Source organism: Sinohyriopsis cumingii, chromosome 1, assembly GCF_028554795.1.
Source record: "Sinohyriopsis cumingii isolate HCF-2022 chromosome 1, ASM2855479v2, whole genome shotgun sequence".
Lineage (NCBI taxonomy): Eukaryota > Metazoa > Mollusca > Bivalvia > Unionida > Unionidae > Sinohyriopsis > Sinohyriopsis cumingii.
Genome location: NC_142961.1, coordinates 150,794,229 through 150,805,752, shown reverse-complemented (window position 1 = coordinate 150,805,752; position 11,524 = coordinate 150,794,229). Strand labels below are relative to the sequence as shown.

General features: G+C 35.8%; 1 protein-coding gene across 1 annotated transcript; it reads right to left on the bottom strand.

Annotated features, from left to right (window-relative positions):
• Nucleotides 1-12: 12 nt before the first annotated feature.
• On the bottom strand, nt 13-6,332 carry LOC149808151 (uncharacterized). Its single transcript, XM_089973925.1, has 4 exons — nt 6,079-6,332; nt 2,661-2,717; nt 1,998-2,066; nt 13-557 (listed from the first exon to the last, which is right to left on the bottom strand). The coding sequence occupies exons 1-4, from the start codon at nt 6,262-6,264 to the stop codon at nt 507-509; spliced, it is 363 nt and encodes a 120-aa protein (XP_089830051.1). The 5' UTR covers nt 6,265-6,332; the 3' UTR covers nt 13-506.
• Between the last annotated feature and the right edge of the window lie 5,192 nt (nt 6,333-11,524).

The following is an 11,524-nucleotide window of genomic DNA, read 5'->3' as shown; positions in this document are numbered from 1 at the left end:
CAATATCACAAATTATTTTATGGTCACTATCTTTTATTTACCACATTCAAACGGTGAATATGTACAGGATATACAGTTTGTCTCTTATTTAACGGAATCATATATAACTGATATCACAATATTACGTATGTAAAGCCTGATATGTACATATAACATACGCAAGGCCGATATGTATTAAACTGGTGGTGGCTTATATGCTACAATGATGAATTTTTAACACCTTTCCGTGAACACGTGCCAGACATGGCACCTGTCAAACGGACAAGATTATGCATGTTTCAATATATGTTCTAGAAAATTATATTATCTCAGAACTATTCATTAACTTTACACGATTATAATATAACTTTTGTTTTGTTATTTAAAAAAATATGAAGATGATGCCTCTTGTCAGATATAAGTAAAAAACATATCAGGAAAACAATTATTTAAATCAAACTGTTGAATTATAGAAATCACAAGGAAAGAAACTCCAAAACATCAACATTTGATCTCTTTTGTGAGTTTCACTGAACCATTGGTATCATGATGTTTGATCCCTTCCTCCACTTCGGTACCTGCAATCATATATAAATCAAGAGTTATTTCCTTACACATTTGATCCGTGCAATCAGATATAAATCAAGAGTTATTTCCGTACATATTGCAATCAGATATAAATCAAGAGTTATTTCCGTACATATTGCAATCAGATATAAATCAATGGTTATTTCCGTCCAGTCAGATATAAATCAAGAGTTATTTCCGTACATATTGCAATCAGATATAAATGAATGGTTATTTCCGTCCAATCAGATATAAATCAAGAGTTATTTCCGTACATATTTGATCCGTTGCTTTCATTTATTAGCCTTTTGATGGAAATAGAAAAATGTAAAGCTGGAAAACTGAATTATACTTTATCTGTATTTATGTCATGAGCTCCAATAATTAGTTATATATTTCGATGGTAAGATTTGAAATGAAAAAAAAAACTATTAACAAACTTCAAAAAACTTAATTTACACTGTATTGTGCAAAAACAATTTAATTATGAGAAACCGAACTTTTCGACATGTGATATGTGTTTTCTACTGCAAATTCATTCAAATTAAAAAACATAATCAGGAAATAAATAATCTGTCAGGTATTTGTTCATGCTGTTAAACTTGGGACCGGCCCAGTCGTCTTTAGCGCTCTAGGCGAACTATGACTTTGGCAAGAAAAAAAATCGCTTCCGTCTAATTTGGCGCCCTTGTAAGCCTGACGATTTACGCGACCGCCTAGTTTGCCTACATGGTCGCGCATGCGCTGGTTAAATTGCTTGTTTGAAGGTGACATCATCTTCGTTAGCCAAGGTTCCGATGTGTTATCCTTACCTACACCTTGGCGGATCGTTCAGATGTATCGATGTTTCGGATCTGTGAATTTCATTCGATGCGGCGGCAAGCAACCGCATCCAATCAAAATCAGGTTGTTCAGATTTGAACATTGTTCCTACTAGATCGAGACAAAGGGAGCACACAGCTGGAATGGACTCGTACATAAGCAATTTTCCACTTTGTACAAATACATCCTTTCCCTCAAATACACCTGTAATTGCTTCTATCTCGTATATTATCATATTTTCATGTTAAACTTACAAAGTATCCTTTGGAGGGTCAAGTGCCGCCACCAGTTTCGGCCGACGTACAATGCACTGCTGTTATACGTTATTGGTTAATTGGCTTTACAAACTAAGGGAAATAACTCATGAACTCCAATAAGTATCGCTGGTAAAAAGCTATGAAATATCTTAACGATCCGCCAAAGTGCAGATGGGGTTAACACATCGGAACCTTGGCTGGCGAAGATGAGGTGACATACACATTCAATTGTATATTTCTGTACTTGTCCAAATACAGATTATAATGTTTCCCATGATCATCTGGCTAAAAGATATGAGTCAAAATGTTTTCATAAATTATATGTATCGCCTCACTTTTCAAAAACACTCTAAGCTTGCTACCTATACTTACGCAAGATAATGATAAACTTGAACGTGGTATCCACAGCTGCTGCACTAACTCGACGTGACACAACTTCACCTGTAGATTTAAATGAATAATTCTAAAATAATCTATCTATCTATCTATCTATCTAATTATCTATTTATCATTCCATTGTTCCATCCTTCGGTCTGTCGATCGGCCGTTCTATTTTGGGATAATTCGATCTCCGTTTCCGGCACAAGCTAAGTTATGTGCTTCGCCTGTCCGAAGTCAGAGCAGTTTCCAAGATAATTGTTGGGGTTTCCTAAACAACATAACATTTAACAAAGCTTGCACAAGCATATGAGCCGGATAGTAGTGTTATGAATTGAAATGGCTGTGTTATGAATTGAAAGGACTGTGTTATGAATTGTAAGGACTGTGTTATGAACTGAAAGGACTGTGTTATGAATCGAAAGGACTGTGTTATGAATTGAAGGGACTTACCAGCATTGTTCGACTTTTAATACATATAATATCATATGATAATTAAAACAAACAAAAATCACAAAGGGGCTCGGTGGCATTTAGTATTGTACAAACAACATTTTTATTTTAAAAAAGTGAGTACACGAACAGGTACCTTGTGAAATTTAATTTAGCGTGAAATTGTTTTATATATTTAAAACTTTTCATTATAAGAATACTCACCTCGTACAAGGGGAATCTAATTTCAATATCCTCTATGTACTTCTGGCCGGCAATAATCTGGAAGAAAACAAATAGATGCAGAGTTGGTGATCATGGGTAAAATTATTCTTTAACTTCAGATTGTCATAAATGTTTTGGAATTTAGCGATATTTTCATCGGCGAAAATTTGGTTGACCCCCCCCCCCTCGCAGGATATTATATATTGTTCAATCACCAAAAAAACCCCCCAAAAAACCAGCACTAACAATCAAACCGTTACGTATACAGGCATTAAAACAAACAAACAAAAAGCAGACGACATACTAGTTGTATAAGGGTTGATAATTTTTTTATTAGTATAGGCTACACATACTGATTAAAACTATTCGGTGTCTGCAAAGTTACAGCTGATAAAAGATCATATATATATATATATATATATATATATATATATATATATATATATATATATATATATATATATATATATATATATATATATATATATGTATATATATATATATATATATATATATATATATATATATATATATATATATATATATATATATATATATATATATATATATATTAATATAAAGACGTTATCAGTGAAGAACTACTAGAAACAACGTATACTTACTTATCATGTATTACCTAATCGAGCATACCGGTGTACGCATTTAGTATGAACAAATTTACAGGGCACATCGGTAATCACTTAAGATCTGGGAACAGGGAATAACAAATTTGTCTTCTAGTCTTCACTTTCTTACAATGCCACGACACCTACTGAAATATGATCTCGGTTTCAGTGAGGAAAATTATTTTCTACAATGACACATCACGAAACTATGTTAGACCTATTCGCTTTGGAGGGAAATGGTGCACAATTTGTAAACCTTCAATGGCATGTGCCGGAAGACACTGACGTAGAAACAAGAAGCAATCCAATTTCATATCAATATGTTACGACTCTTTGTTTGCATTGATGGATAATTATTTTAAACCAATTTCAAATGTAGTAATGGTACTTTTTGAAAATGGTGTTTCTAAATGTATGAAGTAGTAATCATAAATGAGAGTTTAGTTATTTCTGAAAATGGTGGATAGTGTTCCAGCTTGGTCAGCCAACATTTATGATAACTGTAAAAGCATACCTCAAGAGAAGTGCTTTTAATCCCCTCTCCAACCCCCACAACCAAAGAAGGAAAAACAAAATATATTGGTAAGCTAGTTATTTTTTTATTTAATTCTTAAAACCGATTTAAAGTGGTTCACTCAGCAAGTATAGTTAGCCATTTTATTGTCTTGAAAAAAAGAAAAGCTTGTGGAGGGTCAAATGTTGGTGACCCACTTTTTCTAAAAAACATTCTAAAGTGGTTAAACCGGTTAAAAATGCTTGAACCAGATTAATGTAAGGCGTTTTCTGTGTATTTATTGCCATTCTTCCTATGACTACAGCATCACTAATGAACCTTTATAAAATCAGAAATTATCGCGGAAAGTGATTATTTCTCTCAGCGTTACTCTGGCGCTCGATGACATGACTGAGGTGTGAAAACCATCACATGCGTCACATCACTGGTAATAAAACGCGTAGACTGGTCCCATGTCGTTATATTTGGATAAATTAATTATAGATTGGGCGAGGAGCAAGCAATGTAACAATAAGGTTCAAGTCCACCGTTCTGTACTTTGCACAAGGTTAAAAGCGAGTTCTTACATTTCGATGTATATGAACATATGTTATTCCAGGAAGAATCCGTTGAATAAGTTTCATTTAGGCAATCAATATGTCCTTGTTGTCGTGGAGTTGGAGGGTATATAGCCCCGTATTATTGCCTCAGGGCTTGAATACAAAACTATGAGCTCTGAGTGAACACCCAAGCACGAAAAGGGGAAAGATCCGACTTCATAGGGGGTTGCGAATCTCGGATAAAGCACAAGGAGATCCAAGATAGTTCCATACGGACTGAACAGTGGAAAGACAGTGGAAAGACAGTGCAGACTGCAACCAAGAGGTTGATAACCCAAAGAGGCTAGTAAAGAGGGAGAGAGAAGGAAAGAGACGGAAATGCCGACCGATCAGCAGCAGCGAATTGGAAAGCAGTGATTTGGGAAAAGACCGGAAGCAACCAGGTGATGCTGTCATGTCGGCAATTTGAGTCGATCTTTCACTCGATCATATGATGAAATTGCTTCTATCAGTAACCGAACGGCTGATTGAAATTCGCATAATTTTGTAGCCCTATTTCTGAGAGAAAAGCGAATCATTCACGTGTCATGTTAAATTTTTGCATTTACATACGGGGGAAAGCGCTATTCGATTCTATATCTCTGCTCAGTTTTCTGTGATTCAGTCCCTTAAGTTCATAATTTATGTTAATATGTTATTAATTATTCGATCCGGGCAATAACATAGTGGTTGATCATTTCCTAGATAACGATAAACAAAACCATACAGACACCACTACACACACACACACACACACACACACACACACACACACACACACACATATATATATATATATATATATATATATATATATATATATATATATATATATATATATATATATATATATATATATATATATATATATATATATATATATATATATATATCCGCAATGGTTTACAACAACCTAACCTCTACCTCCCTTCTCAATGTATGCCCTTGCGAATATAGTTATAGGACAATGCTTTTATCAAACAGCACCATGGCTAAAATACTAAATTTGGGTTATTTTTTTAAGCATGTTGCTAGTTTACATACTGTGTTTGAACGGGTGGAGCGCAAGTGTAACTTGAAAACATAGTAAAATCACCTACACAGATATAGGATTGTATTTACCGTCTAATACACGAGATGGGCATTTTTCACGAGAGAGATTGAACCTCATGCGGACAAAATACGTGCCAGAAGGTGAAATTCAATGATAGTTGTGGAGCGAAACCGTAGCATAAATAAGATCACGCGAATCGTCCAAACGAGACAGAACCTGTCCACTCCGATACACCTTTTTTCTCTGAAATTATTTTTTCCTTTACAGGATGCTGATCTACCGCCACGTTTTATTTTTGGCTAATTAGGTACTGTACGTCGTCACTATCTGGTATCACGCTAATAATGAATGTGGTATTTATGTGCAGGCACATCTCCTTTAAAGAAAGCTAAAAAAAAAGACAAATCATGTTCGTTGCTCAAACGAGAATAACTTTTCGAGTCGGAACGTACGTATAGAAAGAAAGTCAACGTCACATGTAAAACTTAAAACGATAAAAGAATTATGCAAAACTATTTTCTTTTCAGCATATTGTTCAGAAGTCTATCACAATGATCTTACGGACTTCTTGCCTGGAATTTGTTCAAATTTAGTTCAAGGCGATATGTGGAAATACTAAATTAAAATATTTTGAAATGAAAATTACCTGTCTCCAAGCGTTTATAATCCCAAGAAGCTTAGCTCCATGGCCAATTGTCTTTATGGCAAGGGATGCGATCATTTGAGCTTTCTTTCCATCCGTTGGAATCGGTAATTTGCCTCCGTGTTTGACATTGAATCCAAGCGAAATAGAACAAAGAATAAGACAGAGGAAAGAAAAAAATAGTTTCATCTTGAACAACCAGTGTATATCATGGTAGGGACGGCTTAATTCATAATATATACCTGATGTGAATTGCAGGAAGTAAAAGAGAGTGGATGGACAGTAGATAAATACATTACACGGATGTAATTTATCTGTTTCCTGTCGTACCGATATATCCTGAGACACTGATGATGGACCCATCTTGTTGACGTTCGACCCTGAAGTGCAGCTGTGCTCTCTCTCTCTCTCTCTCTCTCTCTCTCTCTCTCTCTCTCATTTTGATCAAATTAGAACAATCGTGTTTCGACCAAATGCACCAACAAAAAAAAGAAGAAAGAAACTTACAGGTTGTCGGGACTTACTGATCCCTTCATTAAAAAAGGAAGGTCACTAACAACCACAACAATTATACAGACAGTCAGAAGGGTTGCTCTTAACTTACACAAGCAGAAACTGTCCGATAAACACACTCGTTTGAGAACATTTTGTCTCCAGGTTAGATCCTGGAGCTGAGACAAGTATTGGAACTAATGGCTGTACATCTAAAGGCAATTTTATTTTCCCTCACAATCCTACAGTTTTCTAGACCTTAATGGTCACCTGATGCATCACCAGGGTCCTTGGAAGTTTTCAAGATATGCTACAAGAGCTTGTAATTCGACAAAAATAAATAGGCTTAGCAATCGCTGAATGTTAGATGTATCTTCCTCACAATGATTCGTAAAGAAAAGCGAGTGTCCAGTTTAGAAAAGCGACTATACAATTTAAAGAAGCAAATATCGAGGAAAGAATATTCAGTATCGAGTTCAGAAACGATAATATCAAGTATAAAAAAGTGAACGTCGAGTATATAAAACGAGTATCGATTAAAGAAAGGCGACTGTTCAGTCTGAAAATCGAGTATGAACTTTTAACAAAGCTAAAAGAAAATATGAAAGCAATTTCACAGAAATTGTGCTTTGTTTGTAAAAAAATTTACTTTTTAAAAAAAATAAAGTCTTTGCAAACAGTCATTACATCAAACTGTACAAATCACATGACATGGTCTCCTTGAAATGTGGAAGACTAAGTTATCACATTTCCTTCGACAGCTCACAAGTTTGAGATTGTAGGACTGGGATATTGCAAAATGTTGGAATATATGGGTCTCAACGGAAAAGTATTTTTCCCAGAGAAAAATCTCTTAATTATTTTATCTTTTTCGGGGGACTGAGGGTGTGAGAGTATGGTAGGGGTGGGAAGGGGAGAGGTATTAATGTGATTTTGTGTGGAACGTTCGATCCAATTTCAACACTATTTTCACTCATTTCTTTGGTGAAATATTAACAGCAAATGATGGCAGGTAGATATGTAGATCCGTGGTAAATGAATGCCATACTGTTGCTTGATTTAAGAGCGGGACGAGTGATCATTATACATCCTTATCCAGTTTTGTTTTATTATTCCTTTCGCCTGCATGTATATAATTTGTTTACGTAACTCAGTAACTTCGTATGTACTGGTTTACTTCTTCAGACAGGGATGCGTCTGTCTATGTTTGCATCAAATGTTTGTCTGTCTGCATGGATGGATGGACTGAAGTACGCTCAAACGCACGCACGAGTAAACTCATATAGGTGCATATTTCCAAACGTACACACATGTGTGTACGTAAGCATGCATAACTAAAAATGTCTAACACACCTGCAAATGCAGCGCTCTTTTGGGTTGGCCGCACGTTAAAATTTACGGAAGTAAAATCTATTATAAAATGAAGCTTAGCGTCGACAATAAACTTAATTTGAAACAGTTAAGTCATTACTAACGTCCTCAAATTATCAAATACAAAGACTATATGTCCTTTATTCGGTATTTGTTAAGCGTGTTTACCAATACCTGATTAGTCTGACAGGATGCCCTGGAGCAATTTCATGCAATTTCAAAAAGCCCACCCCCCACCCCCGGCCAGGGTAACTGTGGGACTGGATGTTGACTCCAGAGACTGGTGAGTTACTGCCCATTTGGTCCGCCTTAAATCCGGCTTGCTCTATTCCATCTCGATAAATTAAATGGATCGAGTTTATAATGCATAGGAATAACAGTAATAAAGACAATGAATTGTTTTAATGGACCACTCTAAATTTCCCGGTAAACAAGGATATTCAGATTCGTTTACTGAAGCAGCTGATCGCTATCTTTCTATCTGTCTGTATTTATACTGGAGTATATGTAGATTAATTCAACATCATCGTGCTATTATTATGTTCCTTTTTATATCAGTCCAACTTTTCTTGCGCTATGAATATATAGTTTCACTTAATGAACAGTATCATTCATCCGGTGATGCCAGTAACAAATTATACAATCATTCCATATATTATAGACTGTGGTAAGCTTCACTTATAAGCAAAAAATGTCTTGGCTGGAAACTTGAAACTATGGCACAGGTTGTTCCATCGCAAATAGAGTTGAATCTTTTCATAAAATCCTCTCTCTTTAATATGTGGTTGTTTTTGAGACATTTGAGACACCTGATGCAAAAAGAAATTCGTGCAAACCTGGTAAGGAACACCAAATTAACCCTCCCACGTTCTTATGGACATCCCTCTTACCCTATCCTACCCTCACACCGCATCAACTGAATTGGTCGATATCCCAGAACGGTTACACTGCGTTTGGAAAAAGTATTTATAATACACAGAAGAACCTATGATAGTATTAAAAATCTATGTTGTAATTTGTAAGCACAAAATAAAAATTCTGAAACATTAAAAAGACTGTAAATTAAAAACAATAGTCTAGGGGGAGACTACTGTTAAACTGGTCACTACTTTATCTCTTCCCTGATCTTCCGTGATACTGAAACACTTAAAACATTTAGTTTGGCCTTGACAGTCTGACTGAAGGGGGTTTGGGCCTTTGGTTACCGAACAATATGTTTTAATGAGGATGAAATTCTATCAAAATAGATGTAAACAAAAGAGAATTTATAGTATTGGTCCTAAAACAAATAGCCCTAGAGAGAAAAGAAAACCATTCTCATGATATAATAATAGCAGTATGTTCCAAATATGAATTGAATTGGGTAAAGGGTGAGTAAATTATGGATCATAGAAAAACTTCAAATTAAAGTGCACTAATTCATAACCTCGTCGTCCTCATCTTCGCAAGTCATGGGTCGGCTATCCAGTTCGAATCACATTTACCCTTTGCTTACGGAGCTAACTAAAAGACAAAAACATTGCTTTAAACTTGCGCCCTCTTGCAGATGAAGAGTTACTGCCTATATGCATAAATGACCAGTCAGAGAGCTCGTTGCTTGACCAGGTAGGTATTCATTGCAATGACTACCTTGATATCCACATGCCCTTACTCAAAAGGAAACAAAAAATATGTAAAAGATTTCAATTGTATAAATTTACTTACGCAATGTGTCGTTATCTATAGAGGCTGCTATACTTATTCCCAACTTTCTTCATACGTAAATGAAACGAGCAATGTTATTGGATCAGTTTCTTTCAGCTGCATCAAATCATAGCCGAGCGACAAATATTGTTTTGGCTTGCTTCATACAACAACGATCAATAACGAACGAAGTGAATCAAGAACCATTGACCAGCATCTTTGGGTTTCTGTATGTAGGGATTTGGCTCAGGGGCAGGAGTGGCATATAGAGAGAAAGCGAATGATATTATCGTATTACATTTAAATATGAGGCAAATCACATGTTGGATTCAGGGTTATTGTTTGGAGAGACTGGCGCGTAAACAAGTAAGCAGAAGGTTTGTGTGATGGACCCCTGGGTTTGGGTGATGTCTTGGAAGCGTTTCCAGGGCAGAATTGTAAGCATCTAGCTTTAAAACAAAAATTACTCAGGAGAAGGTTCTCCATGTTTATTACTCATAAGATTATACGTTTGTCAGATCATAATGTAGTCCTTGGAAAAGTAAAATTAGATTGTTTAAAAGAAACAAGTGTGACTTTAAGATCACAACACGGCACCGTATAGGTACCGTTCTCCAGTATAAAAATTACACAGACAAGATGATTGTGACTCAAGACTTTCCACTGAAAAAGACGAATTCCACATAGACATAGTGTGATAGACTCACCAATTCCATGTTCTGTAAAGTTGCAACCAGAGTGATGATGTATGCTGTGACCAGAGTGATGCTGTACCCATCGACCTTAGCGATGTAGAACGATCTTGTTCTGCTATCGAAAGCGATGTTGTTCATGGGCTTATATGTGGATCTCGTATTTGCACTCACAAACCACTCTGGATGCCACTGACTCGTCGAGAATCACAACTCAAAGAAGAGTGCACGTTTTCCCTGGTATTGTAAATCTTCTGGGATTTTCTGAAGTCGATTGCAGACATTCAAAACAAGGATATCGTCCAAATATCTCCACTCCGAAAACTTTGGTGAAAGGAGGATTTGTTTACCTGGGATGAAGAAACCAAGTATAGTGTTTCAGTTGTGGTTTCATTAGGGGTATAGAGATTCAGCTTTTCTTGAACATGTCAGATGGTATCCATGCTATCACTAACTTCCCAAGCATAATGCCACTACTTTAGAACAGAATCTGTCGTTTACTTTTACAGCTATGAGAATGCTTTTCAGAGAGTTCGTGCGGATTCAAGCAAAACGCAAAGAACAATTGTATCGTCTACGACATAAACGTGTTAATCATTGATATCAGGATGCAATAAGAAGCCTGATTACTGTGAAAGTGTTCAAATGGTCAGACATTTGACGAACTAACAGATCTGAGAAGACTTTGGATCTACAATGGAGTTCTAAACAAAATTCAATGGGAATAAATCGAGGAAAAGGCTGACAGAATTGCAAAAGTACTTTTTTTTTAAAAAAAGTATTGCCTAGAGACTTCTTCATGATATGCGATGTGTGGATTAATGACTTGATGTCTTTGCTACATTTTACCAGCAGATTCCTTTTGGCCAGCGTATGAGTATTTCCTCAAAAATAACAGTCGTGTGATTGACTAACTTAGAACATTACATTAGAATCTACCAGTGGAAATGCGATTTTATAGAGACTTTGTACTAATTCATGTGAGATGCAAACAACTATTGTATCCGAAATAGCATACACATTGTAGCCATGGATATCTGATTGCTGTATAAAGATTGATTTCTTCGAAAATGTTCAAAATGGACAGATAATGATAAACTACAAATACGTCACAAAACTCTTCATGCCACGACATCAGTATTTCACAAAATTCCGTGGAAGAAAGTCAATGATATCGATAAAGGCTTTGTGAATTACCAAGTACTTTGAAG

Bases quoted from the DNA above. Each gene is read 5' to 3' on its own strand.
- LOC149808151 (XM_089973925.1), bottom strand. From the start codon at position 6,264: ATGAAACTATTTTTTTCTTTCCTCTGTCTTATTCTTTGTTCTATTTCG. The intron at 2,718-6,078 runs GTAATTTTCATT...GTTTTCTTCCAG, and splicing joins TTATAAACGCTTGGAGACAG to ATTATTGCCGGCCAGAAGTA. The intron at 558-1,997 runs GTAAGTATAGGT...ATATGATTGCAG, and splicing joins CAAGTTTATCATTATCTTGC to GTACCGAAGTGGAGGAAGGG.